General features: G+C 38.6%; 2 protein-coding genes across 7 annotated transcripts in view; both read left to right on the top strand.

Annotated features, from left to right (window-relative positions):
• Positions 1-2: 2 nt before the first annotated feature.
• Positions 3-7,605, top strand: ZBTB6 (zinc finger and BTB domain containing 6). Of its 3 annotated transcripts, none has more exons than XM_005213148.4 (2): positions 3-58; positions 1,333-7,605. In XM_005213148.4, the coding sequence occupies exon 2, from the start codon at positions 1,342-1,344 to the stop codon at positions 2,614-2,616; it is 1,275 nt and encodes a 424-aa protein (XP_005213205.1). In that variant the 5' UTR covers positions 3-58; positions 1,333-1,341; the 3' UTR covers positions 2,617-7,605.
• Positions 7,606-11,218: 3,613 nt separating this feature from the next.
• RC3H2 (ring finger and CCCH-type domains 2) overlaps positions 11,219-26,399 on the top strand; it is a 59,812-nt gene continuing 44,631 nt past the window's right edge. For 2 of the 4 annotated variants that reach the window (XM_010810362.4, XM_010810365.4), the window contains exons 1-4: positions 11,221-11,561; positions 18,052-18,349; positions 20,916-21,033; positions 23,634-23,867. In XM_010810362.4, coding sequence (XP_010808664.2) covers positions 18,119-18,349; positions 20,916-21,033; positions 23,634-23,867 — 583 coding nt within the window. In that variant the 5' untranslated portion in view covers positions 11,221-11,561; positions 18,052-18,118. Of the gene's footprint in view, positions 11,562-18,051; positions 18,350-20,915; positions 21,034-23,633; positions 23,868-26,399 lie in introns of all 4 variants that reach the window. The other 2 variants (XM_010810364.4, XM_059891846.1) reach the window with 2 other exon arrangements.

Raw genomic sequence — 26,399 nt, 5'->3', positions numbered from 1 at the left:
CCACCTTCCGGCCGGAGCCGCCGCTACCGCGGAAAGCTTGACTCTGGTTTCTGAGTCGGTGAGTGAGTGCCCTGGAGTCTCGCGGGTGGGGAAGCCTGAGGCGGAAGCAGGGGAGCAGGAGGGCAGCAGTGAGGCGCGGCCGGGGAGTGGCTGAAATGTTGCTGCAGGCACTTGGCCGTCAGGACCTTGGCCCTGGCGGGCTTGGCTCGGGAAGACCTATGTCACGAACTAGAGGATCATCCAGGCCGGTGTGATCCGAATTCAGTTCAACAGATACTCCCGCAGCTGCCCCTGCTCTGTTCCGGCCACCATGCTCGCTGAAGGACCTCAAATGAACTAGGCTCCTTTTCATGATGTTCTAGAAAGTACTGACTCTGTCGGGAGACTGGAGGAGAAATCTTATTTGATTTGAGCCTTATGCCAGATCACTAGCTGGAAGCGCGAATATAACTTTAGTACAAAGATGTAATTGGGTCTTCTTGTCTGAGCAGTGGTGAAAATCTAAATATCAAAGCAGCTTCAATGTAAGAGATTGAGGAAAGGTACAACCATAACGTTGGTGAAGGCCAAATAATGAAGGATCTTGTATTCGCTAAGAAGGTTAGACTGTCCTGGAGATGGAGGAGAATCGTGGAAGATTTAAAGCAGAAAAGAAAAATAGAAAATTTTTTAAAGTTCTAAAAGATGTTATTCTGATGGGTTTTAGGAGGGTAGTTTGTAATGTAGGAGACTGGCATCAAGGAGGCTGCAGTGGTCCAGGTATGCAGAAGGAAGGACCTGCTTACCTGGAGGTCCAGGTGATGAGGAGTTAGGAAGTTTGGTGATTATATTAAGGATTCTAATTTGGGAAACTGTTAAGTCCACTTAGTAGTGGCCCCTAACAATGTCCTTGTCCACAAGGCACATAGAGTTTAGTCAAAGAGAAAAACATAAAAACTGTTGAGGACAATTCAATGTAATAAATGCTGTATGTAACATAACTAGTCTGCCATGAAAAATGTTTAATGTACAAATAAAAGTAGAACAATGAACAAAAAAAATGCTGTAACAAAAAAATTTTTTTAAATGTGCCACAAGATCATAGAGAAATGCTTTTTTTTTTTTTTGGATTTTGAGGTGGTTACCTGCCACAAGCTCATAGAGAAATGCATTTTATTTTTTTTGGATTTTGAGGTGGTTACCCTAGGGGTTCAGTCTTAGCACACAGATTAGAATTTGAGTTATCTTCTACCTAATTTAGGTTTAGGATTTGGGGATGATTTATTTTTGCTATCACAATGTAGTAAAACAATTCCGATCCTTACATCCGTGTTTATGTTTTATTTTGCTTAGATTGTGACCATGGCTGCTGAGTCTGATGTTCTGCACTTCCAGTTTGAACAACAAGGAGATGTAGTCTTGCAGAAAATGAATCTCTTGAGGCAGCAGAATTTATTTTGTGATGTGTCAATTTATATTAATGACACTGAGTTCCAGGGGCACAAGGTGATTTTAGCTGCTTGCTCCACCTTTATGAGAGATCAGTTTTTACTCACTCAGTCAAAACATGTCAGAATCACCATCTTGCAGAGTGCAGAAGTTGGCAGAAAATTGTTGCTCTCTTGCTACACTGGAGCACTTGAAGTTAAAAGGAAAGAGCTTTTGAAATATTTGACTGCTGCCAGTTACCTTCAGATGGTTCACATTGTGGAAAAGTGCACAGAAGCTTTGTCAAAGTATTTGGAAATTGATCTTTCTATGAAAAATAACAATCAGCATGTTGACCTCTGTCAATCCTCTGATCGAGATGTTAAGAATGAAGATGAAAATTCAGATAAAGACTGTGAGATCATTGAAATTTCAGAAGATAGTCCTGTAAACATAGATTTCCATGTTAAAGAAGAGGAAAGCAACGTTTTACAGTCTACAGTAGAGAGCTTGACCACAGAGAGAGAGGAAATGAGATCGCCAGAGCTGTCTTCAGTAGACATGAGTTTTAAAGACAATGAAATTCGTATCCTCCATGTGGAATCTATCAGTACTGGGGGTGTAGAAAATGGAAAGTTTTCACAGCCTTGTACCTCTTCAAAAGCAAGCATGTATTTCTCAGAAACACAGCATTCACTGATCAATTCTACAGTTGAGAGCAGAGTGGCAGAAGTTCCTGGGAATCAAGATCAAGGCTTATTTTGTGAGAACACTGAAGGAAGTCATGGTCCAGTGAATGAGATTCAGAATCTAGAGGATGCTTTTTCCCTGAGGCACCAGTGCCCCCGGTGCCCTCGAGGGTTTCTTCATGTTGAGAACTATCTGCGCCACCTTAAGATGCATAAACTGTTCTTGTGCTTACAGTGTGGGAAAACATTTACACAAAAGAAAAATCTGAACAGGCACATTCGAGGGCACATGGGCATACGGCCCTTTCAGTGCACTGTGTGCTTGAAGACATTTACTGCAAAAAGCACACTTCAGGACCACTTGAATATACACAGTGGGGATCGGCCATACAAATGCCACTGTTGTGACATGGATTTCAAGCACAAATCTGCCCTCAAAAAGCATTTAACCTCTCTCCATGGCAGAAGCAGTGGTGAAAAACTACCCAGGCATGATCTGGAAAGGCAAAACCTACTGTAACTAGAATCACACCTTGTTATGTAAGCTGTATATCATTCTGTTGGGCAAGTCTTTCTATAGAAATGCAGCATTTGTAATATTGCATTTCCACCCCCATCTTTAGATCTTATTTTTGGTCTCCCTACACATGTTATTCTTTCTGAACTTGTACTACCAGTTCCAAAGTGTGGGAGACATGATAAAGCTGATAGGATGCCATCTTGTCTCATGCATTATATATGAGTCTCAGTGGTTTATCTCAAGAAACAGTGTTCCTCTTAAATATTCTTGATTCTATTGACAGAGGATCCAGCAGTATTTCCAGATTCTGATTTCAGATCCCTAGATGATGGATATAGGTGTACAATCCAACCATACCATAATTTTAATAAATTAGGATACTGAGAAGAGGAAAAAAAATTTAAAGCATACTATTATTCATTAGTCATTTAACAACAGGTAGGACTAGTTAATTTTTTATAATGAACTGTATTGGAAATTCTAAACTAAACACCATGATACCTGTTGTTTTAAACTGTAAAGGAACACCATTCAAATTCACTTGGAAGTAGCAGAATTTCCTTATACATAAAGGTAATATTCCTTACAATAGTGTATCTATGAGTTGTTAGTATATATATTTTAGAATGATTAATTAGGCCCAGGTTTCTTGATTTTATTTAATATGGTGACATTTAATAATTTAGTGGCCAGTAAAATTATATCAATGGCATGAAGCTCTAAGGTATTTGTTATGTTTTCTTTTTGAAATTTATTTTGTTAGTTAACATACAGTAAAATTGACTTGTTTTTGGTATACAGTTCTATGAATGTTTCTATATGTACAGAGTTATGCAGCCACCACTGCACTCAGGACGCAGAACATTCCATCACCCTCCAACACTTGTGTATGCTTCACCTTTGTAGTCACTCCTCCTCCTAGCACTAAACCCGAGTGCCAGTTCTCCATTTTTATAATTTTGCCTTTTCTGAAATACCATGGATGGAATCTTATAGTTCCCTTTTGAGATGCTGTTTTCACTCACTTTAATGCCTTTGATATTCATCCATGTTGCTGGATCAGTAGTTCATTCCATATTTTTTTATCTTGAATTGGCAGTATATATTAGTTTTCTTAATATCACTAGATGAACGGTTTAAATATGGGTAACTCCAATACTTTGGCCACCTGATGCGAAGAGCTGACTCATTGGAAAAGACCCTGTTGCTGGGAAAGATTGAGGGCAGGAGGAGAAGGGGACAACAGAGATGAGATGGTTGGCTGCCATTACTGACTCAATGGACATGAGTTTGGGCAAACTCCAGGAGTTGGTGATGGACAGGGAGGCCTGGTGTGCTGCGGTTCATGGGGTCGCAAAGAGTCGGACATGACTGAGCAACTGAACTGAACTGAAGCTATTAGTGTTCTTTTTTTTCTTCTGAATTTATTTAGGCTGCACCTGGTCTTATTTGAGGCACATGGGACCTTCTAGTTGTGGCATGTGGAGTGTTGGTTGTGGCATGCAGAATCCTCAGTTATAGTATGTATATTTATAGACTTTCTTGCCAAGATGTCCAGGTTAGCCTTTTTCTTCCTTGCCGGACTAGAGGCCGATAGTAGGACTTGACGCCTTCTTCTTGGGGGCTTTGGGCAGCAAGTCGTGGCTGCTGTTAACTATTGCTGGGGTTGCTCAGGGCCATCCTGCAAGCCTTTTGAGTTACACATGTCCTTGATGTCCTTGTGACCAGCAGAGCCCCTTTGTGCAGCTGGTTCAGCTAAAGAGACCATGGGGAGGAGGGAGCCAAGATTCCACACTTTATGGCCTACCTGTCATCCTGTACCTCATGAAACTGTAAGCTTCATGAGGAAGGCTCATGGAAGGCTCTTCGTGTAGCCCTGGCAGCCGGCTTTTCTGGGGGCATCTCCACACTGCAGGCTTGTCTGCCATGAGGAACCTGGCATCTAGGACCCTGCACAAGTCAGGTCATGAAGGGAAAGCCCTCAGCCTCATCTGGTCCTGTTCAGCTCTCAAGGTTTCCAGGTTTAGTCTTAGCTGATCCCTATCATGCTGCCTTTCTTCTAACTGCTTTTTTCCACTTCTCCTAGGAGACTTCTATGCCAGAGCCGCCATTCTGTCTTTGAGATAAAGCTGAAGCCTTTTTTTAGATTCTGAAAAAAGCTTGTCAACAGTTCTGACAAACATTTATTATGTTCCTCATTCATTTTTTCTCTCTGCCTTGCCTTGGAGAGCACGGTCACCCTCTGACCAACTCTGCCTCCCCCTTGGGGAGCATCTCTGCTATCTGCAGGGTCTGCTGCAGCTTCTGCTCTGCCACTTCCAGGAGTTCCTGCAACTGGTGGTTTTCAGCCTCAATTTCACAAACACGTCGTTGCAGTTTTGTGCTCACTTCCTTAGATTTGATGAGGTCTTCTCTGGCTGTGTACAGATCTTCTTCCAGCTCTGTCACGTGAGTTGAGAGGATTGCCAGGCGCTCCCTCATCTGGCTCTTCCCTTTTGACTACTTGTCTGTCATTTCCTAGAGCTCCGTAAATATAGCGGGGTCGTCCTCAGGAGAACCATCAATAGATCTCCACAGAGATCAGGTTCCTGCAGGTCTCTGCCATCACACCCCTGTACAAGGCCCTGTAAGCAGAGTCCAGGCATTCCCGCTCCTGAGGGAATTCAATGGCCATGTCCTCAAAGGTCAACCGTTCCTGAGAAAAAGCCATTCCAGACTCCAGTTCTTTCCTTTTCTGTAGGCCACGTGAGTCTTTGGAAATTTATCTTGAAAGTTTGAAAGATGTTGTTTATTGCTTAGAATCAGCATACCCCTTCCTGTGCCATAACCACACATGGATGACCTCACCATGTGGAATAGACAGTCCTCTGCTGCCCACAGTCACAAGAGGGATTCAGCACAGCAAACTCCCTCACAGAGACCAACAAGTGAGGTTTCCGACACTTCCCTTCAGATCAGGCTCGCCCAGGAGTTCTCTGGTGGCCTAGTGAGTGGTTAGGATTCTGGGCTCTCACTGTCATGGCCTAGGTTCAATTCCTGGTGAGGAAACAGGTCCCACCAGCCAAGAAACTTTCCACTATATAAGAAGAGGAGAATAAGGCACTCAGGCCTGGAATAAATCATAGCAGTAATGGCAACATCTGATTTACTTGAGGCGGAGGACCAGGTGCTGGGATTTGAGGTCCCTGGAGGGTTCCACATCAGCCTGAAGTATAGCAGGGTACCATGCAGCACAAATTTACATTAGAAGCCCTGCTTAAGAGTTTCATTTCATATTTTCAGAAATGTACCAAAAGCAAAACCAGGATGTGTGGTTATTTTACCGAGAGTAATATTAAGGTGGTGTTAACGAGCCATGGCTTTCTAATATCCCTGTCTGCATGTAATACAAAATGTTTTGTTGTTATAACAAGATTTAAACATACTGCAGGGCAAATCATATCTTCTAAAACACAGGAACTACTTTTAGTAAAGAAGCCTGACTGGATATATCTTATTTCAAGATGTTCTGTTCCTCCTCCACTCACCTCAGCTTTATTTAGAATTTCTGTTACGTTTAGTTTCTGTAGGGCTTCCCTGGTGGCTCAGATGGTAAAGCGTCTGCCTACAACGCGGGAGACCCGGGTTCGATCCCTGGGTCGGGAAGATCCTCTGGAGAAGGCAATGGCACCCCACTCCAGTACTCTTGCCTGGAAGATCCCATGGACGGAGGAGCCTGGTAGGCTATAGTCTATGGGGTCGCAAAGAGTCGGATACGACTGAGCGACTTCACTCACTTTAGTTTCTGTGGAAGCCCTTTCACATTTTAAAATGTAATATACTTTGTACCATTTAATGTATTTTGTGATGAATCACATGTTGATTGTATAAGTGTTAAATACCCTTTTTGTGATGCTTTGTGAAAAATAAATTCTTTATAGATTTTTAACTCTGGGAGAGATTTTAAATAATCCAGCTCTCATACTGGGTAAGAAAAACAACTTCATAACACCCAGGTCACTAGTTAGTGACATTGGGTAGGTCACCTCTCCTTGAGCTTTTCATAAGTTTATATGTAAAATGACAACTTCAATTTTGACAAAGTAAGATCATTTCAAGGTCTATAATTCTTTGATTTTATATGTAAATCTTCCTGAATTTCTAAGGACAGAGAAGAGGGAAAAGCCAGGGAGGATAGTTTTGTGTCTTTATGAATGTTGCTCCTTGAGTACTCCATTGGAGGCAGAATTTTTCTGAATTAAACTTTTTCTTCCACTCGAGAATTTGATAGCACAACGTTCAGTTTTCTTTCCCATTTGACCTATGATTGGACATTTTTAGGCATAAGGACATTTTCCTTTCAGAAATACTTTATGATTAAAGTACTCTTATTTTTGCTTCCTAGAATGAAGTTTTGTGGGGGAGGGATGGAGTTGGGAGGGAGAGTAAAAGAATAGAAATAAACTTTTTCTTTTTTGGGAGTTGGTATCTATCTTTGATGATTGAAAAAAATTATGGTTGTACTATGTTTTTCCTTTATGTGTGCCTTGTAAAATTCTTGTGAAATTTTTTGTAAGCTCTTTGAGACTTGCTTGTGGGGCAGGGCTGTTTTGTGAAAGTGCTGGTTGTTATTTATTATTATTTATTCCTGTTCACTAGCACAGAGTGATCTCAGGTCATTCCTGGGGGAGTATATGTTTGCATGATGTATCTAAACAATTTCAGGAAAATGAAATCGTTTTTTAAAATGCAAAGTAATGTATGGCAAAGTAAAATGTTGAATTTATTCATTGAAAACATTCACTTTTAGTTCTTTGTGGTTTCTGGTATGATGGGAAAAGTATGCAGTATGTTTTGGTTCCGCTTCTTCATTTACTGGATTTATGTATAAAAGATCTTGGAGAGACAATTGTTAGTTTGGTGTAAAAGAAAATCCGTGCCCTTTTCCCCTGGATGTAACTATTCTATATGTTTACAGAAGAAATAATAAACTGGAAATGGGAATGGGGAGCTTTGTCTTTTGTCTCATCTGTGAATTTTAAAGAAGGAAACTGTTTTTCATGGGTATTCATTTAGTCATTCAACAAATACTTAGTCTTTACAACGTATACCTGTATTAGAAGTTAGGTATACAGACAAAATCCCTACTCTCATGAAACTTATATTGTACTGGAGGTTCAGTTCAGTCGCTCAGTCGTGTCCACCTCTTTGCGACCCCATGAACCACAGCATGCCAGGTCTCCCTGTCCATCACCAACTCCCGGAGTCTACCCAAACCCATATCCATTGATTCGGTGATGCCATCCAACCATCTCATCCTCTATCGTCCCCTTCTCCTCCTGCCCTCAATCGTTCCCAGCATCAGGGTCTTTTGCAATGAGTCAGCTCTTCGCATCAGGTGGCCAAAGTATTGGAGTTTCAGAGGTAGACAGACACTAAACAAATAATTAAAACCAATATAGTATGTCAGAGTTTAAAAATGGAGAAAATAGAGCAGGTGTAGGTGGTGCTAGGGAAGGAGAAGTGAAATTGAAATTTTGATTGTGATCAGGTCACCTGTGAAAAATCTCACCACATACCACTGACCAGTGGCATTAAAAAAAAAAATATATATATATATATATATACATATATATCTGGTTGAATGGAAAACAGTGAGCCAAGTGAATCATCGTTGGGAACCTTTCTCTTGGTTTGGCATATATTTCATAAAGAGAAGAGAATGAAAGGGATAAAAATGCATGTAAGAAAATCTTTGTTGTGGCCAAAAAAAGAAAAGGAAAGATATAAACATCTGAATGCAGAGTTACAAAGAATAGCAAGAAGAGATAAGAAAGCCTTCTTCAGTGATCAATGCAAAGAAATAGAGGAAAACAACAGAATGGGAAAGACTAGAGATCTCTTCAAGAAAATCAGAGATACCAAAGGAACATTTCATGCAAAGATGGGCTCGATAAAGGACAGAAATGGTATGGACCTAATAGAAGCAGAAGATATTAAGAAGAGATGGCAAGAATACACAGAAGAACTGTATAAAAAAGATCTTCACGACCCAGATAATCACGATGGTGTGATCACTGACCTAGAGCCAGACATCCTGGAATGTAAAGTCAAGTGGGCCTTGGAAAGCATCACTACGAACAAAGCTAGTGGAGGTGATGGAATTCCAGTTGAGCTATTCCAAATCCTGAAAGATGATGCTGTGAAAGTGCTGCACTCAATATGCCAGCAAATTTGGAAAACTCAGCAGTGGCCACAGGACTGGAAAAGGTCAGTTTTCATTCCAATCCCAAAGAAGGGCAATGCCAAAGAATGCTCAAACTACCACACAATTGCACTCATCTCGCACGCTAGTAAAGTAATGCTCAAAATTCTCCAAGCCACGCTTCAGCAGTAAGTGAACCGTGAACTTCCTGATGTTCAAGCTGGTTTTAGAAAAGGCAGAAGAACCAGAGATCAAATTGCCAACATCTGCTGGATCATGGAAAAAGCAAGAGAGTCCCAGAAAAACATCTATTTCTGCTTTATTGACTATGCCAAAGCCTTTGTGTGGATCACAATAAACTGTGGAAAATTCTGAAAGAGATGGGAATACCAGACCACCTGATCTGCCTCTTGAGAAATTTGTATGCAGGTCAGGAAGCAACAGTTAGAACTGGACATGGAACAACAGACTTGTTCCAAATAGGAAAAGGAGTACATCAAGGCTGTATATTGTCACCCTGTTTATTTAACTTCTATGCAGAGTACATCATGAGTAACGCTGGACTGGAAGAAACACAAGCTGGAATCAAGATTGCCGGGAGAAATATCAATAACCTCAGATATGCAGATGACACCACCCTTATGGCAGAAAGTGAAGAAGAACTCAAAAGCCTCTTGATGAAAGTGAAAGTGGAGAGTGAAAAAGTTGGCTTAAAGCTCAACATTCAGAAAATGAAGATCATGGCATCTGGTCCCATCACTTCATGGGAAATAGATGGGGAAACAGTGGAAACAGTGTCAGACTTTATTTTGGGGGGCTCCAAAATCACTGCAGATGGTGACTGCAGCCATGAAATTAAAAGACGCTTACTCCTTGGAAGGAAAGTTATGACCAACCTAGATAGCATATTGAAAAGCAGAGACATTACTTTGCCAACAAAGGTTCATCTAGTCAAGGCTATGGTTTTTCCAGTGGTCATGTATGGATGCGAGAGTTGGACTGTGAAGAGGGCTGAGCGCCGAAGAATTAATGCTTTTGAACTGTTGTGTTGGAGAAGAGTCTTGAGAGTCCCTTGGACTGCAAGGAGATCCAACCAGTCCATTCTGAAGGAAATAAGCCCTGGGATTTCTTTGGAAGGAATGATGCTAAAGCTGAAACTCCAGTACTTTGGCCACCTCATGGGAAGAGTTGACTCATTGGAAAAGAGTCTGATGCTGGGAGGCATTGGGGGCAGGAGGAGAAGGGGACGACAGAGAATAAGATGGCTGGATGGTATCACTGACTCGATGGACGTGAGTCTGAGTGAACTTCGGGAGTTGGTGATGGACAGGGAGGCCTGGCGTGCTGGGATTCATGGGGTCGCAAAGAGTAGGACTGAGCGACTGATCTGATATGATCTGATTTTTTTGGTCATCTGGGCAATAATAATCATATATATTTAAACTCATTATAGTTTATAAACTTCTTTTCCATATGTCTTCTAATTTGTGGGGATTCACTTCCATAAACATTTTTGTTGGACGTCTGGTTTCACATTGTAAAGTGACTTGAGTTTAATTAAAATTCACAGCCATTTTCTTAATCTGTTTTTCAGTTTCTCAACAGTAAGAGTACATTGTATCTTTTAGGAATATTTTGATGAGCACATGAAACAAAATAGTAAGATTAAAATATTTATTACCTAACTCAGGACCTGCCACATGGTACTAAAGCCACAGGTCTGTTAATGTTATTTCCCTGATCTCTATTCCTAGCCTGGTTCTTCATCTATAAAAACAATAATTCTCCCTTACAGTTTACCATGAACAAATCCTTCAACAAATATTTGAGATAGTAATGCCAGAATCTGATTGAATTTTGACTTCTGCCAGCTTCTAACTGCTACTGCTGCTAAGTCGCTTCAGTCATGTCCGACTCTTAGCGACCCCATGGACTGCAGCCCACCAGGCTCCTCAGTCCATGGGATTTTCTAGGCAAGAGTACTGGAGTGGGGTCTCATTGCCTTCTCCGAAGGATTCAGAATTTTCTGTTTAAAAAAAGAAATAAGTGTTATGCCAGGCAAACGAATGCTTGTTTTTATTTTTTAAATAGGGAGCTTGCTTAACACTTCGGTGCAGCGCCTGGGGGATTCGGTCAGCATTTTATTATGGAGAGTCAGTACAATATAATATAGATGCATCAGATTATGCTCAATCCATATACTACACCTTCCACAAGGTGAGTCAGACTCTGGCTCAAACCAGAGTCTCGAGGCTGGCTCGAGGTGCATATTAATGTGCAGGGAGTTTCCCATCAACCCCTTTGGCTTGCCAGGTCTGCTAACAACACCTCCCACAGTCCTCCAGGGTTCCCTGGTCACGTGATAGGGGTGGTTCAGTCGACAAGAGGAAAGCGGATGCGCAGTCCAGGTGGCGGGGGTTGCTACACTTCTCTTCCACCTCCCCAACTCCCGGTCATGTGTGATCTCGCGTGAGGTGGGGAGTATCTTCTCGCGAGAGCTAGGTCGGGATCCCTCCAGGTCCGCCTCCGTGGTGAGGAGGGGGAGGAGGAGAAGGAGGCGGAGGCGGAGGGAGGAGGAGGAGGCCCCGTCGCGGCCTCCGCCGCCGCCAACGGGGCTGTCCCTGTAGCTCCCGATGGAGTTTGAGGCCGTGAAGCCGCCGCCGAGCTCTGCCCCGGCGAGACGAGGCGCCTCCGTCGCCGAGCCGCGCGGTCGCGGGGCCCCCGGGAGCGGCCCTTAGCGACCCCACCCGGGCCCCCTCAGGTAGGGCGGGGGCGGGCACGATGCGGCTCGGGCCCCAGCCCGGGTCTTCGGTCCCCGGCGGTCGGGCGGGAGACTGGTCTCAACCCGTGGCCTCTGTGTTGTTGTCTCCGGTGCTCCGAGGGTTGGTAACTGAGGGCCGCACCTGACACCCGAACGGGGCCCGGAGTCTTGGGCAGGAGGAGGCCCTTCGCCCCGGTAGGGCTTTTTAGTACCGAGCGCCTGGCGCAAATGGCCACCTCCCGTCGACAGCGGCCGGGGGGACGCTTCAGCCCCTAAGGAACCCATCCAAGCAAAGGGCAGGCTTCCCTCTCCCTTTTCTACACCAGTTAGTAAGAGTGGGGTTGGAGGTGGTCCTCGAAACCAAGTCCTCTCCTATCTTTTCGGCTCTCTGCCCTGGGGCTTCCCGAGATGCAGGGATGGTGGAAGCGACTGAGTGTTAAATAGGGACCCCGGCCAAACAATGCCCTGGGAGGGCTTAACCTCCTGGGAGGGAGAGGGCCGGACCTAAGTGGTTGCAGAGTAGTGGTGACGGAGCAATGGCATGAAACAGCCAGGGAATTCTGCTATGGTTTTCTTCTTGCCCTGTTTCATTTTTCCTTCTTGGGGAAGCCTGTTAAGGAGACTCTTCCACCATCTTAGAAGAATGGTAGAAAGCATCTTTGTTTCTCAGAAGCAGCTCTACTTTTCTCTCTTCTTAGCTTTCAGGAAGGGAGAAGATGGGGGTAGGTAGCTGTCATTTCCATCCTTGGAATCACAGAACAGTTTAAGATACCGGCAGACAGAACCTTGACATCAAAATAGTCTCAAGTAATCACTGACATAAAGTAGATCTCATTTCATGATCCCTACCCTCCTTTTTTTTTTTTTTAAATAACCACCTAGGTTCCCTTTTAATTCCTACTCTCCCTTTAGCTAGGCCCCTTCTTTTTAATTCCTATTCTCCTCCCACTAGCTGTGATTAGAATGACTTTGTATCCCAAATAAAGTGTTTAAGTAATCTTTTTTCCATTTTTGTATTTGTCAAACTTTAAGTTCCGGTAGGAACTTTTGATTAACCTGAGAAAGTTAATGTTGCTACACTAAATTGATACACTCAAAAGCAGAGAAAGAAAGATTTTAGGTAGCTTTTGTGCAGCCTGTTTATAGTTAAGCATAGAAATTTAGTTGTGGGTTCTTGAAACAGTAAGACAAGTTCATGGATTTTTAAAAATCTGCTTAAAGAGCTACACCACTGTTTTAGCATAACATCCTTTTCTTATGTTGTTTACTTCCACATTCAGTTCTTGAAGAAGTCGATGCCATTACATCCTGTCAAAGACCATCTTTCAGTATTGCCATTTTTGTTGATTTGGAAATTGACCTTTTCCAAATTTTTAGAGTTTGGAAACTAGCTGGAAGGATAACACATTAAACATATATTTTAGACATGTTTAGAAAAAGCAGATGTTATAATTCAAATTTGCACCTATTTGAGAACTTAATTGCAGTCATATTCGTTAGTGGATTCTTTGAGTTATTCTTGATCTGTTATTACTGTTGGGTTAACCTGACATGTAAGACTTATGTCCTTTGTTCATATGTCTTGATTATTTCACTTTGTGCTTTTGTAATTTGCTGTGTATTCCAGTTTGAGAAAGTTAAAAAAAAAATTCTTTTGGGAGGGAAAGCATTTTTGTTTCCATGCAATTTTATATTCAGGAATAAAACTTGCATTGTATGCAATATCAAAGAAGGCTAAATAAACTTACAATCAGATCTCATTATAATAAGTACTTGTTTATAGTTTTGTTTGAAATAGATTAAAGTTTCATTTTCTGTTGATGGGAAAATGGAAGCATGTAGTAAAATAAAGCTAGCTGAAAATTTAAAATAATGTTGTAAACCTAGCTTCATAAATATTAAGTAACATCTTTATGATCCTCAAGTTTTTTAGTTTTATGAAAACCTTCCTAAGTGTAGATATCGCTTTAATCTCACATTTTTGATAAAAGTTAGTTTTGATTAATACTTTGTAATTGTAAATACTCTACAGTTGCACTGTCCAATACTAGCTACATGTGGCACTTAAGTACCTGAAATGTGGCTGGTGTGAATTGAGATGTGCCATAAATGTAAAATACATATTATGTTTTGAGACTTAGTCCAAAAAATAAAAAGAATTTATAATTTCTTACATTGATTACATGTTGAAATGATATTTTGGATAAATTGGGTTAAGCAAATTATCATTAAAATTAATTTCACGTGTTTTTCCCTGCCTTATTGTGACTACTAGATATTTTAAGTTACTTGTGACTCACATTATATTTCTACTGGACAGTACTGTTGTAGAATATCCCTACTCTTCCAAGAAATAAATCATCTGAATAGAAGTAGACACATGAAAGCCAAAAATTTCCTGGTAGATTATCTTCTTAGAATCAGAATAACCCAAAGGCTAAAGACTTTGATGATATGACGAGTAAAGTTATCCAGTGGTCATTGTTTAATAGGCATAAGTGAGTAAGTTCTGTCACAAGAAAGTATTTTTCAAGTTGTCATGACTAAAGTAGTAAAACTTTATTGGTTATATTAATTAAAATAGAAAATTATGCCTTTACTGTTCTAATAGAAGGAATTGAAAGTGAAATATCATACTTATTAAAAAACTGAGTTCAACAACAATGGATTTTAGAAGTAAAACTTGGGTCATGTCTTTTCTAACATACACTAAAGCACATATAATAGCAGTCTTTAAAATGGTAATACAGTTCCTTTTTTCCAGTCCTTTTCGTATGTTTGAATGCTGAGTTTTAGAATTTAGAGATTATTTTCATTGGTTTTGTTAGTTTTATAGAGTAAGATCTAAATTGTACCTATGATGCTTTAAATATAATTTTTTAAGTCCAGAACTACTGTTTTTAAGGTTTCTGAATTGAGAAGTGCTATTACAGTCCATTAAAGTAGCTTGAATTTCTCACATGGGTGAACTAAAATGAAAACAATGAATGTTTTAATTAACATATCTGAGCCCTAATGTTTACATCTTCATAAAGAGAATTGTAAAATGCTTTATTTTTTTATTATACAGTAGTGAATGAGGCATAAACCTTAACCTGGTATTTTAAAATCAAGTTTCGTAGTCCTGGACTACTTGCATAATAACATGGTAGACTAGTTAACAGAAAATGAAAGTACTTAGCTGATAAACAGTTTGCTTTTAATAAAGCAGTTTCTAATTTGCATCATATAAGAGATGTCTATTATTCTTCCTTTTTTATAAGTTTGTATTCATAGCAAGGAACTTATAGCCTGAAAACTTACTTGAGTAAAAATCCGTTTAAGGTCTCTCTTAGTGTTTCTCACTCCTAGGCTTTATCTTGTTATTCTTCTTCAGTTTTAGTAACTGAAATTACTTAATACAAATAGTTTAATTTGAATTTAACTTGTTTTTCTTAAGTAGTCCCTTTATATATCTAGAGGTATGGGCTTTTAAAGCTATTTTATCTCAATTTGAGGTGTTTGGGGAGTATCTTTAGGATGGATACTTACTTTACTATTAAATATAAATGTTATTAGCAATTTAAATTTCCACAGATTCAAATAAATTGCTATGTATATCTTAGTTTGCATTGGTTCATTTAGATACTTTTTAAAAATAAATTATAAAAACAGTAGGCTTTTTATCATTTTTGATAATTATAAAAATATTTTCTAGGTAGACATTTACTAAGTGCTTTTGAAAGGAATGAAAAGCCAATTTTGTCATCACTAAACATTTTAGTGTTTTAGACAAAATTTTGTCTATTGTAATCGAGACATCTAGAATATATTTACAGTGGTACTGAGGAAAAACATTTTAAAAGGTCAAATCATTTCTTATAAGGAAAGTTCAGTTTTAATTTTTCTGTCAGAAAGAATCTGACACGTAACAGAAGGAGAATTTGGCATATTTTTTTCTTTTTCTTTCAAAGATACTAATTTGATTTCTACCAGAAATTAAATTTCTCAGTATTATATAAAAACATTTGGTGTTCTTAAACCTAGTAACACATATGGGATATTATAAAACTATAAAGTGTATTCTGGAATAATTTGAAACACTTCAAAATTAGTAGGTGAAAATATGCAAGATGGCATTGTTATGTTCAGTTCAAACTTAATGGCTTTTCACCCCCCCCCCCCACTAACTTTAATGTAAAGCATTTCAGGATAATCTTGGAAAACTAAATAAGGAAAGAGTATTTGCTGCTAGTTTCCTATTACCCAGTGGCCCATGATACCCTAACCCACAGAATTAGCATTTCCAAACAGGTGGCCATTATGAAAAAAATAGATGCGGTGTCTTGCTTTGGTAAACATTTTATCAGTTCAAGTTATTAGCTAGATTAGGACTCTCAGTACTAGATTTAACATAAAATTCATCTTCCCTTACAGGCCTTTTCCATGTACAATTCCACAGTCCAGAACTGAACATTAAAAATGTTGACTAGTTTCAAGGTGTGATGTGTTCACCTGCTTAGTCTTCATCTCTAAAGTTGAAAGCAAACTGTTTTTCAGGTTGATGACATTGATAGATGTGGAAATGTGAGAGTGTAATGTGTAAAATAAATATAACTTGCATGATTTGGCTAGTTTGAAAATAAAGTTATTAGATACTTTACATTGGAGCTATTTGAGGAAAAGTTTGTGTAGGGGGCTTTTTACTCAGCAACTTCGGTCTTCCATTTTTACCAAGATACATTTTAAAACCTTAGTTTTTTTGAACATAAAAGGCACAATAAAGATTAATAGAATACTTCATTTGGGCGTGAGGTTATTTGAGAATCAGTTACATACTTTTCTATCCTGAATCTTATTGCATTTTTAAATATACAATTTCTGTGGTACTCATATATTTGTGTTGGTAAACATTCTTATGAAATGAAAGTATTGGCTGTTTAATTGCCCTAAATACCTAGATTTCTTGTTCACCAGAGAGCCTCTGTCAGACTTATGTAAGTTTTGAATTGGAAGATGCAGAAAATTTGTGAATGTAGTGTTCAAGTTAGATATCTAAAGATTTTAAGTTAGATGTTTTGATACTGGATAGTTTAGTTTATTAAAAATTATAGAGCATTTTAATCTTAGGAATAAGAAAAGAAGAATCACTGTCATTTTTTTTCCCCATGTACCTTTTAATCATATGTATATATAAAGATAGAAATTTTTGCAGTCGACCCTTGAATCATGTTGGGATTAATCCACATATAAATTATATTTGTCCATCCTATCCTTGGTTCTTCTGCATCTGTGGATTTAGTCAACGATGTACTATGTAGTACTGAGGTTTTACCGTTGAAAAATACCTATGTGTAAGTGGACCTGGGTAGTTCAAGCCTGTGTTGTTCAAGGGTCAACTGTATTTTGCTGGTTTTCTACTTAGAATTATTAGATAAGAATATTATTTTATTCTTCTACATCTTGCTCCCTGGACCTGATGGTTTTTGATTTTGTATGTGTGTGTATGTGTGTCTGTGTATCACTGAATGGTAGGTTTTGTCAAAAATATTATAGGGAACTACATTCAATTCACCAGACTTCCCTGGTGGCTCACAGACAGTAAAGCATTTGCCTGCAATGCAGGAGACCTGGGTTCAATCCCTGGGTTGGGAAGATTCCCTGGAGAAGGAAATGGCAACCCACTGCAGTATTCTTGCCTGAAAAATTCTATGGACGACGGAGCTTGGAAGGCTACAGTCCATGGGGTCGCAAAGAGTCGGACATGACTGAGCCACTTCATTTCACTTCACATTCGATTCAAGATTTGTCATTTCCTCTTTTCTTTCTTTTTTTTTTAACTTTGGTACTATTATTTTAAGGTTGGCATTATTCATTTGTGGACAAATAACTGTCATTACAGTTTTCTTTCATATTTTTTAGTGCCTTAGCCTCATAGTGAAGTCCTTACCAGAGAGTTCCTCTTTTGTGACGCTGCCAACTTGAATCCTCACTGATTTGGTCATTCAGGTGTCACAGCTGTCCTTCACTCCTGACTCATCGTGATTTTGTTTGGATCTCTACTTCCAGAGTTCACTAACTCTTGGATCATAATACGTTTGGCGGTAGTAGATATCCAAGGGAAACACTTAAAAAAATTAATTGTAAAAATTCTAAAATTGTAAAATTTCATTTTTACAAAATGAAATTCTAAAAATGAAATTGTATTAATAGAAAGTTAATCTGCTTATTTGATGTGGTGTTTAAGAAAAATACATGGAAGCTTTGATGAGCAACTGATACAAATACGTTTAGTTGAAAGGAACACTGTTAGGATATTGTTTCTAGCCACAAAGTTTTCAGAAATTTAATTAATCCAGCAAATAGACTTAAAGAAAAGATGTTAAAAGTGTATAGAATTGTTCAGAAGTGTTTTTTTACGTTTTGAAGCTGTGATGGTTGACTTAAGCAGTTAACCCTTGAAAGGTGAATGATGAATATGTGGTTAATTCTTACTTTTGTCCATTTCCAGCTTACAAAACACTACACAGCAAAATAATGATCTGCTAGACTGCTAACCCGAGCATCCAGCTTCCACAATGCCTGTGCAGGCAGCTCAATGGACAGAATTTCTGTCCTGTCCAATCTGCTATAATGAATTTGATGAGAACGTGCACAAACCCATCAGTTTAGGTTGTTCACACACTGTTTGTAAGACCTGCTTGAATAAACTTCACCGAAAAGCTTGTCCTTTTGACCAGACTGCCATCAACACAGACATTGATGTGCTTCCTGTCAACTTCGCACTTCTCCAGTTAGTTGGAGCCCAGGTAACCTTTCAGGATTTTACTTATTTGAAATAAGTAATAATTATAGAACTTTGTTCATTATGGGATACAAAATATGTTTAGGGATATTCAAGGCATAAAAAATACTCCACATACCTGATTTGCATTATTCCATAAAAGATTTTCTTTAGATAATGTCATAAATCTTTATGCAAAACTAGAAATTCCATTTAGTTATATATGTCTTTGTATTCACTACTGTGTCAACACTACTTATGTTTTTAAGTGATTTTGGTGGATAAGAAACATTTTTGTATAAGCATGTATAAATATTTAGTCATTAGGTGATATGAAAATGAATATAATCAAAGCTTTAGCCAGAGATCAACCATCTAGATAGAACCCTTAAGTGGAGGTTTTTTGATTTTCCTTAAAACTTCACTTGACTTTTAGGATGATGTTATAATAAGAAAATAGATCTATATAGATATGTATACATATATAAGATGGATATATAGAAAACTAATTTTTAGAGTGTCAGTAACAAATTCTGCAGTTTCTGGTTATGTGCATATGCTATAAAAATAACATTTCTTATTATTTTATTGAATCAGCAAGACCCTAGATTTACAATAATTTCTATTGAATAAGGGCTTACTTTGTTTTAGGTATGCTGGTAAACAGTCCACATCTATTATTATCTTGTCATAGCTCTTCAGGTAGTTATTATCCCCATTTTACAGGTGAGGAGGAAAATGAAATTCTGTACATCATGTACTACATATTTTAATACTACAATTTTAGTACTGCATATGAAAGCAAGAAAGTAAGGATTTTTCTGATTAATCACTTCTTAGAAAATTCAGTGAATTAAAATACTCCATTCTTTTAGTGTCTTGATACTTGAGGTTTTTCTTTTAAAGCAATTTCTTTTCACTGTTTATAATCCAGTTAGGCTGTGAAATCAAGACAAGTCTATATTCAACAATGTGTCATAATTTAGCAATTTTTTTCTTAAGGGTGCGTCAAATAATGGTGTCTCATGCAGGTAGTGGCGTCTTAGATCCAATAATACAATACTGTAGATTATTTGTAATAATACTAAGCTATCATTTATTTAGCATCTGCTATAGATCAGGTGGAGCTTCCCTGGTAAAGAATCTACCTGCAATTCAGGAGACCCGATTCAATTCCTGGGTTGGGAAGTTCCCCTGGGGAAGGGATAGGCTATCCACTCCAGTATTCTTGGGCTTCCTTGCTGGCTCAGATGGTACCCGCCTGCAGTGTGGGAGACCTGGATTCGATCCCTAGGTTGTGAAGATCCTCTGGAGGAGGGCATGGTAACCCACTCCAGTATTCTTGCCTAAAGGATCCCCATGGACAGAGGGGCCTGGTGGGCTACAGTGCATGGGGTTGCAAAGAGTTGGACATGAGTGAGCGACTAAGCACACAGCACATAGGTCAGACATAGTGTTTTTCTTTTACTTAAAAATGTTCTCTCAGTTGGTCCTTAAATTATCTTGCAGGTCTTTACGTAGCTTGCATTACCTTTTCAGCCTCAGCTCCTGTACTATCCTCAGTCTTTCTGCTTAAGCCGCTCTGGCCTGCTAACCAATTGTTAGCTACACCAAACATACTCCCACCTGAGGGCTTTTGCACTGAGTGCTGTTTTGACTAAGATACTCATTTCTTTATTCACATGTCAAGATTCACAAGGAAGCCTATCCTGACCACCCTTGTTCAAATTGCAGTCCCCCTCCAATACTCTCAAATCCCCCTTACCTTTGCTGTATAATTTTTACTGATCATCTTCTATCATGCTATTTAATTGTTTTTATTTATCAGCCATGTGTTCTCTTTACTAGAATGTAAGCTATGGCAAGAAATGTTTTGCCTGTTTTGCTCACTGATAGATGCCTAGTGCCTAAAACTGCTTGGCACATGGTAAGCACTCCGTGAATATCAATACTTGTTGGATTAAACTGAGTTTTGAGATGGCACAATTAGATAGGGATTTTCATCTTCATATTGCAGGTAGAGAAACCATGACTTGGAACAGTTAAATAATTTATTAAAGATTACTTGTAGAAATTGAAGAGCTGCCCAATATTTTACCCAAACTTTGACCTTGCATTTAGAACAAGGTGGGGCAGATCATAAAAATTATAGTAAGTAAGTTATATGGGAAGAAGGTGTTAAGGGGGAAATGTTCTCCCTTTTTACCTACTTTTTATTTTGAAATGCTTTTTTTTTTTTAATTGCAAGAAGCAGTACACAGAGAACCTGTATGACTTTCTGTAGCCTCTCCTAATGTTAGCACTTTTCTGAGTTATAGCATTGTTATCCCCAAGGAATAACATGGATACAGTACAATTAGTTACCACCTTTTTTTCCCTCTTAGTAATTCACCCAATCCATACTGTTAAGTATGATATCTTTGGTTCTTAGAAAGCAGTTTGGCTAGGTACTTGGCTTTAATTTTACTTAAACTTGTTTGATGTATTGTGTCTGTATTAGAAGTTCATACTCAATAAGATTATTATCAAATGTAAAGTTAACAATTGCATGAATTAGATGAATGTATTTCTTCATTCTTTTTTGTTTTTAGGTACCAGATCATCAGTCAGTAAAGTTAAGTAATTTAGGTGAGAACAAACACTATGAGGTTGCAAAGAAATGTGTTGAAGATTTGGCGCTCTACTTAAAACCACTAAGTGGAGGTAAAGGTAAGTATTTTTGTGGGTGAGTAGGCCTTGGTAATACATTACCTTTGAAATACTTGGTGTTGATACCCTATTAAATAATTTTTAGTTTTGAAAAATGAGATTGTTTGGAGAGATCATGGATGTCTTTTTGATTGAGAACATTATATATATTTTTGGAGATAGTATTGCTATTAATTTAAGAATTCATCAGATATGTTGAGATTTATACATTGTTTATGTTAAACTAATGTTGCTATAGCAGAATATTAGCTTTAATGAATCCTACTAAGACAATTTCATGTATTTATTCAGTCATTTATTAAATTTTAGGAGCACCTGCAGTGGCTAGGGTCTTCCTGGACCCCACAGTCCATTGATTAGATGGGGAAAGAAGTTCAGTAAGTGCTGTGACAGAAATGGAATTCTATTTTATCACTGCATCTTCAGTAACTAGCAGGTCATAAATGTAATACAAAGTTGAGTGAATGAATTAATGAAATATTTATTTTGCATGTGCTCTATGTTTTGCACTGTTGGATATTTTGGACATAGTGACTTCCTTGAGAAGTATATCCTGTCTACCTCATTCATTCATGGAGCAGATACTTAAAGAGCATGTACTCAGTACCAGGCACTTATAAAAACATTTAGTAAAAATGTCTGCCCTTATAGCACTTACGTTTTGGAAAAAGAAAGTATAATAAACAAAAAGCATAATAAAAACATTGAATAGTATGTTATAAATGATATTTGCTGTTGAAAGAAAACAGTACAGTTAAGTGGATCAGAAATGTCAGAGTGAGGGGAAAAGGGTGGGTTGCAATTTTAAACAAGGTAATTAGTGTGGACCTTGTTAAGATGGTAGCTTCTGAACTTGAGATGAAAGAGATGAAGCAGTTAACCATGTCGGTTCCTGGGAAAAGACTGTTCCAGGCAGAGGAAATAGCAAAGTCCCCAAGACATGCGTATTGTCTTCAAAGAACAACAATAGGAAAGTGTGCTTGGAGCAGAGTGTGTGAGGGTATGGGGTAGACGAAAAGAAATGGTGAGACCAGATGATGTACAGACTTGCAGCCCTTTTTAAAGACTTGAGCTTTTACTCTGAGTGAAATTGGGGAATTACTCTAGGGTTTTGAGCAGAGAAGTGACATGATCTGACTAATGGTGAAAGGGTCACCCTAGCTGCTCTGTTGAGAATTCAGTGCAGAAGGGCAGGGTTGGGACCAGGGTATTGGTTAATAGGCTAATGGGACAGGGTTAGTAGCAGTGGAGGTAGTGGAAAGTAGGTAGTCTGGATGATTTTTGAGGTAGAGTCAGAAGGATTTCCTAAATTATTGGATGAGGGGCATGAGAAAAAGATCTGAGTCAAGTGTGATTCTTGAGTTTTGGGGCCTGAGCACCTGGAAAGAGAGGTTACCATCAACTTAGACAGGGATGCAGGTCAGTCAGGTTTAGGTAAGGAGATCAAGAGTTCAGTCTTAGTTATGTTGAATTTGGTTATATCAAATCTTCACTTGGATGCTATTGGGTAACCGGTAAATGTACGTTAAGGACTAGGTATAGGAGCTGTAATTTTGGGGAGTCATTAGCATAAATAGTATTTAAACCAATAAGACTGAATGAGATCACATAAGTAGTGATATAGAAAACAAGAACTGGGTCCTAGGCCGTTTAACATTAAGAAGTCAAGAAGAAAAGTTGAGATCAGCAAAGAAGACTGGAAAAGATGAAGGAGGGAAAAAATAAGAGAAAGTGGTGTTCTGGAAGCCAAATAAAGAATGTTTTTAAAGGAGTTAGGAGTGATCTGTGTTGAGTCCTGTTGAAAGGTTAAATAAGGTAAGGATTGAGAATTGACCCCTGATGTAGCAAGGTGGAGGTAAGTCTTGTCATGAGGAGCAGTTTCAGTCACGTGATGGTGGCACAGACATGATTGGAGTAGGTTTTAAAGATTGTAAACCAAGGATTTGGAGATTGTGAATATAGGCAACACTAGAGGATTTGCTACAAAACGGAGGAAAGGGTGCAGAGGGGTAGTAAAGGGATGAATACAAAGATTTGTTTTTAAGATGTATAAAATAACAGCATGCTGTTCTTACTGTATGTTGATGCAAATGATCAAGTAGAAAGGGAACAACTGATGTAGGAGAGAGGGAAGAATTGCTGAAGCAGTATCTTTTAGTTGAAAAGGGAATTGGATTTAAGATCTTGTCCTGGAGCTGTGTTCTAAATGTCTTGTGTACAGTAAAACAAAACTGTTGTTAATTGTTACTTTTAGATTTAACTTTTCATTTATTTATCTCCAAATTTATCTTCAATGGTTTTAGTTAAGATGAAGAATAGACTTAAAAAAACCCAAATTGCTGTCTTTTGTGGGACACATATAACCCAGAGAACAGGATACCCAAATAAAATTTGAGGTAATTAAAATTTAGACTCCAGTTACCACAGAATAGTAATAAACAGGGACAGAACACTGATTGTCAAAAAGTGAAAGTACCTTATAAGGAACTCATTAGGAATTGTGGCTTAATAGTTGAATACTAGGTATTTTTATTAAATAGATAATGAAATTGACTTTTTTATTTTAATTGAAAAAAACTGTAGTTTCCTTTTTCTTGAAGGTGTAGCTAGTTTGAACCAGAGTGCACTGAGCCGTCCAATGCAAAGGAAACTAGTGACACTTGTAAACTGTCAGCTGGTGGAGGAAGAAGGTCGTGTAAGAGCCATACGCGCAGCCCGTTCACTTGGAGAAAGGACTGTAACGGAGCTAATATTACAGCACCAGAACCCTCAGCAGTTGTCTGCCAACCTATGGGCTGCTGTCAGGGCTCGAGGATGCCAGTTTCTAGGGCCAGGTAAGATAGATCACTGTCTTATTGGCTATCAGGGCTAGAGGGTGCCAGTTTCTAGGAATAGGTGAGAATGCTCTGATTTATGGATACAAATTTTAACATAATGAAAGATAAACTTTTTTTTTTTTTTTTATAATAACCACCCTACCTTGGGGTGCTTGACATGTTTGTTTTCGCTGCACTGGCTCTTGATTGCAGCAAATAGGCTTTCTCTAGTTGTAGCATACAGGCTTTTCTTGTGCAGCATGGGCTTAAGTTGCCCCACAGCATGTGGGATCTTAGTCCCTTGTCAGGGATCGAACCCATGTCCCCTGCACTGGAAAGTGGATTCTTAACCACTGGACTACCAGGAAAGTCCCAACTAGTTTTTATTGATCATAACTTATATGATGAACAGGGCTATAGTATCTTTGAATAAATTTCTTATTTAATTCTCAACAGTCTTTAAGTGACACAGACCCAACTTTACAAATCAGAAAACTGAATTAGAGAGAGGCCTAATATTGCACACGTAGTAAGTAAAGGAAAAATAAACTTTCTTTTTATGAAGAAAATTAGAAGTTCATGATTGTCTTTAAAATTGGGAAACAGAAAAATGATTAGAAAAAATGAGAATCACCAGAGTTTTTGTAGTTACCATCAACTGCATTCTTTTTTTAAAAAATCTTTACCTATACCAAGGTTATGAGGTACTTTTCTGTGATATCGTATTGTTTTACCTTTCTGATTTAGAACTATATAGGCTATGAAGAATTTATTTGTGTGGATGAAACTTTTTAAATGGCATTGGGACTACTGGATAGACATGTGGAAAAACATAAAATTGGATGTATTTCTTTTTTTTTTTTTTGCATGAATGTATTTCTTATATTCCTTAGCTATATAAATTTTAAATAGGTTAGAAATACTAATGATTAAAAAATAAATTATAAGTAATAAAAACTTAAAACTCAGTATTCACAAAACTAAGATCTTGGCATCTAGCTACATCACTTCATGATAGATCGATGGGGAAAAAAATGGAAACAGTGACAGACTTTATTTTCTTGGGCTCCAAAATCACTGTGGATGGTGACTGCAGCCATGAAATTAAAAGATGCTTGTTCCTTGTAAAAAAAGCTTTGACAAACCTAGACAGTGTATTGAAAAGCAGAGACATCACTTAGCCGACAAAGGTCCATATAGTCAAAGCTCTGGTTTTTCCAGTAGTCACGTATGGATGACTGTGAGAGTTGGACCATGGCTGTGCATAAAAATTGATGCCTTCAAACCATGGTGCTGAGAAAGACTCTTGAGAGTCCCTTCGACAGCAGGGAGATCAAACTAGTTAATCCTAAAGGAGATCAACCCTGAATTGGAAGGACTGATGCTGAAACTGAAACTTCAATACTTTGGCCACCTGATGAGAAAAGCCAACTCAGTGGAAAAGACCCTGAACTGGGAAAGATTGAGGGCAGGAGGAGAATGGGATGACAGAGGATGAGATGGTTGGATGGCATCACCAATTCAGTGGACATGAGTTTGAACAAACTCTGGGAGATAGTGAAGGACAGGGAATCCTGATATGCTGCAGTCTGTGGGGTTAAAAAGAGTCAGGTGTAACTGAGTGACTCGACAACAACAAAAGTGAACATAAGAGTGAATTTCTTTATAACCTAGAAGTAGGAAACACTCTTTTCTTTGGCTCCAAATCCAGAAGCAATTAGAGAAAAGATTGATATTTGACTATATAATTTTTAAAAATTATATCATAATAAAGCCTCATAAGAAAAGTAAGATGAAAGATGATGCTATGAAACTGCTACACTGAATATGCCAGCAAATTTGGAAAATTTAGCAGTGGCCACAGGACTGGAAAATGTCAGTTTTCATTCCAATCCCAAAGAAAGGCAATGCCAAAGAATGCTCAAACTACCGCACAATTGCACTCATCTCACATGCTAGTAAAGTAATGCTCAAAATCCTCCAAGCCAGACTGCAGCAGTACGTGAACTGCGAACTTCCAGATATTCAAGCTGGTTTTAGAAAAGGCAGAGGAACCAGAGATCAAATTGCCAACATCCCTGGATCATGGAAAAAGCAAGAGAGTTCCAGAAAAACATCTATTTCTGCTTTATTGACTATGCCAAAGCCTTTGACTGTGTGGATCACAATAAACTGTGGAAAATTCTGAAAGAGATGGGAATACCAGACCACCTGACCTGCCTCTTGAGAAAGTTATATGCAGGTCAAGAAGCAACAGTTAGAACTGGAACAGTTAGAACTGAACATGGAGCAACAGACTTGTTCCAAATAGGAAAATGAGTACATCAAGGCTGTATATTGTCACCCTGCTTATTTAGCTTCTATGCAGAGTACATCATGAGAAACACTGGGCTGGAAGAAACACAAGCTGGAATCAAGATTGCCGGGAGAAACATCAGTAACCTCAGATATGCAGATGACACCACCCTTATGGCAGAAAGTGAAGAAGAACTCAAAAGCCTCTTGATGAAAGTGAAAGTGGAGAGTGAAAAAGTTGGCTTAAAGGTCAAC

The sequence above is a fragment of the Bos taurus genome, chromosome 11 (assembly GCF_002263795.3).
Source record: "Bos taurus isolate L1 Dominette 01449 registration number 42190680 breed Hereford chromosome 11, ARS-UCD2.0, whole genome shotgun sequence".
In the NCBI taxonomy this organism is placed as follows: domain Eukaryota; kingdom Metazoa; phylum Chordata; class Mammalia; order Artiodactyla; family Bovidae; genus Bos; species Bos taurus.
This window is presented reverse-complemented; position numbering and strand designations above follow the sequence as displayed.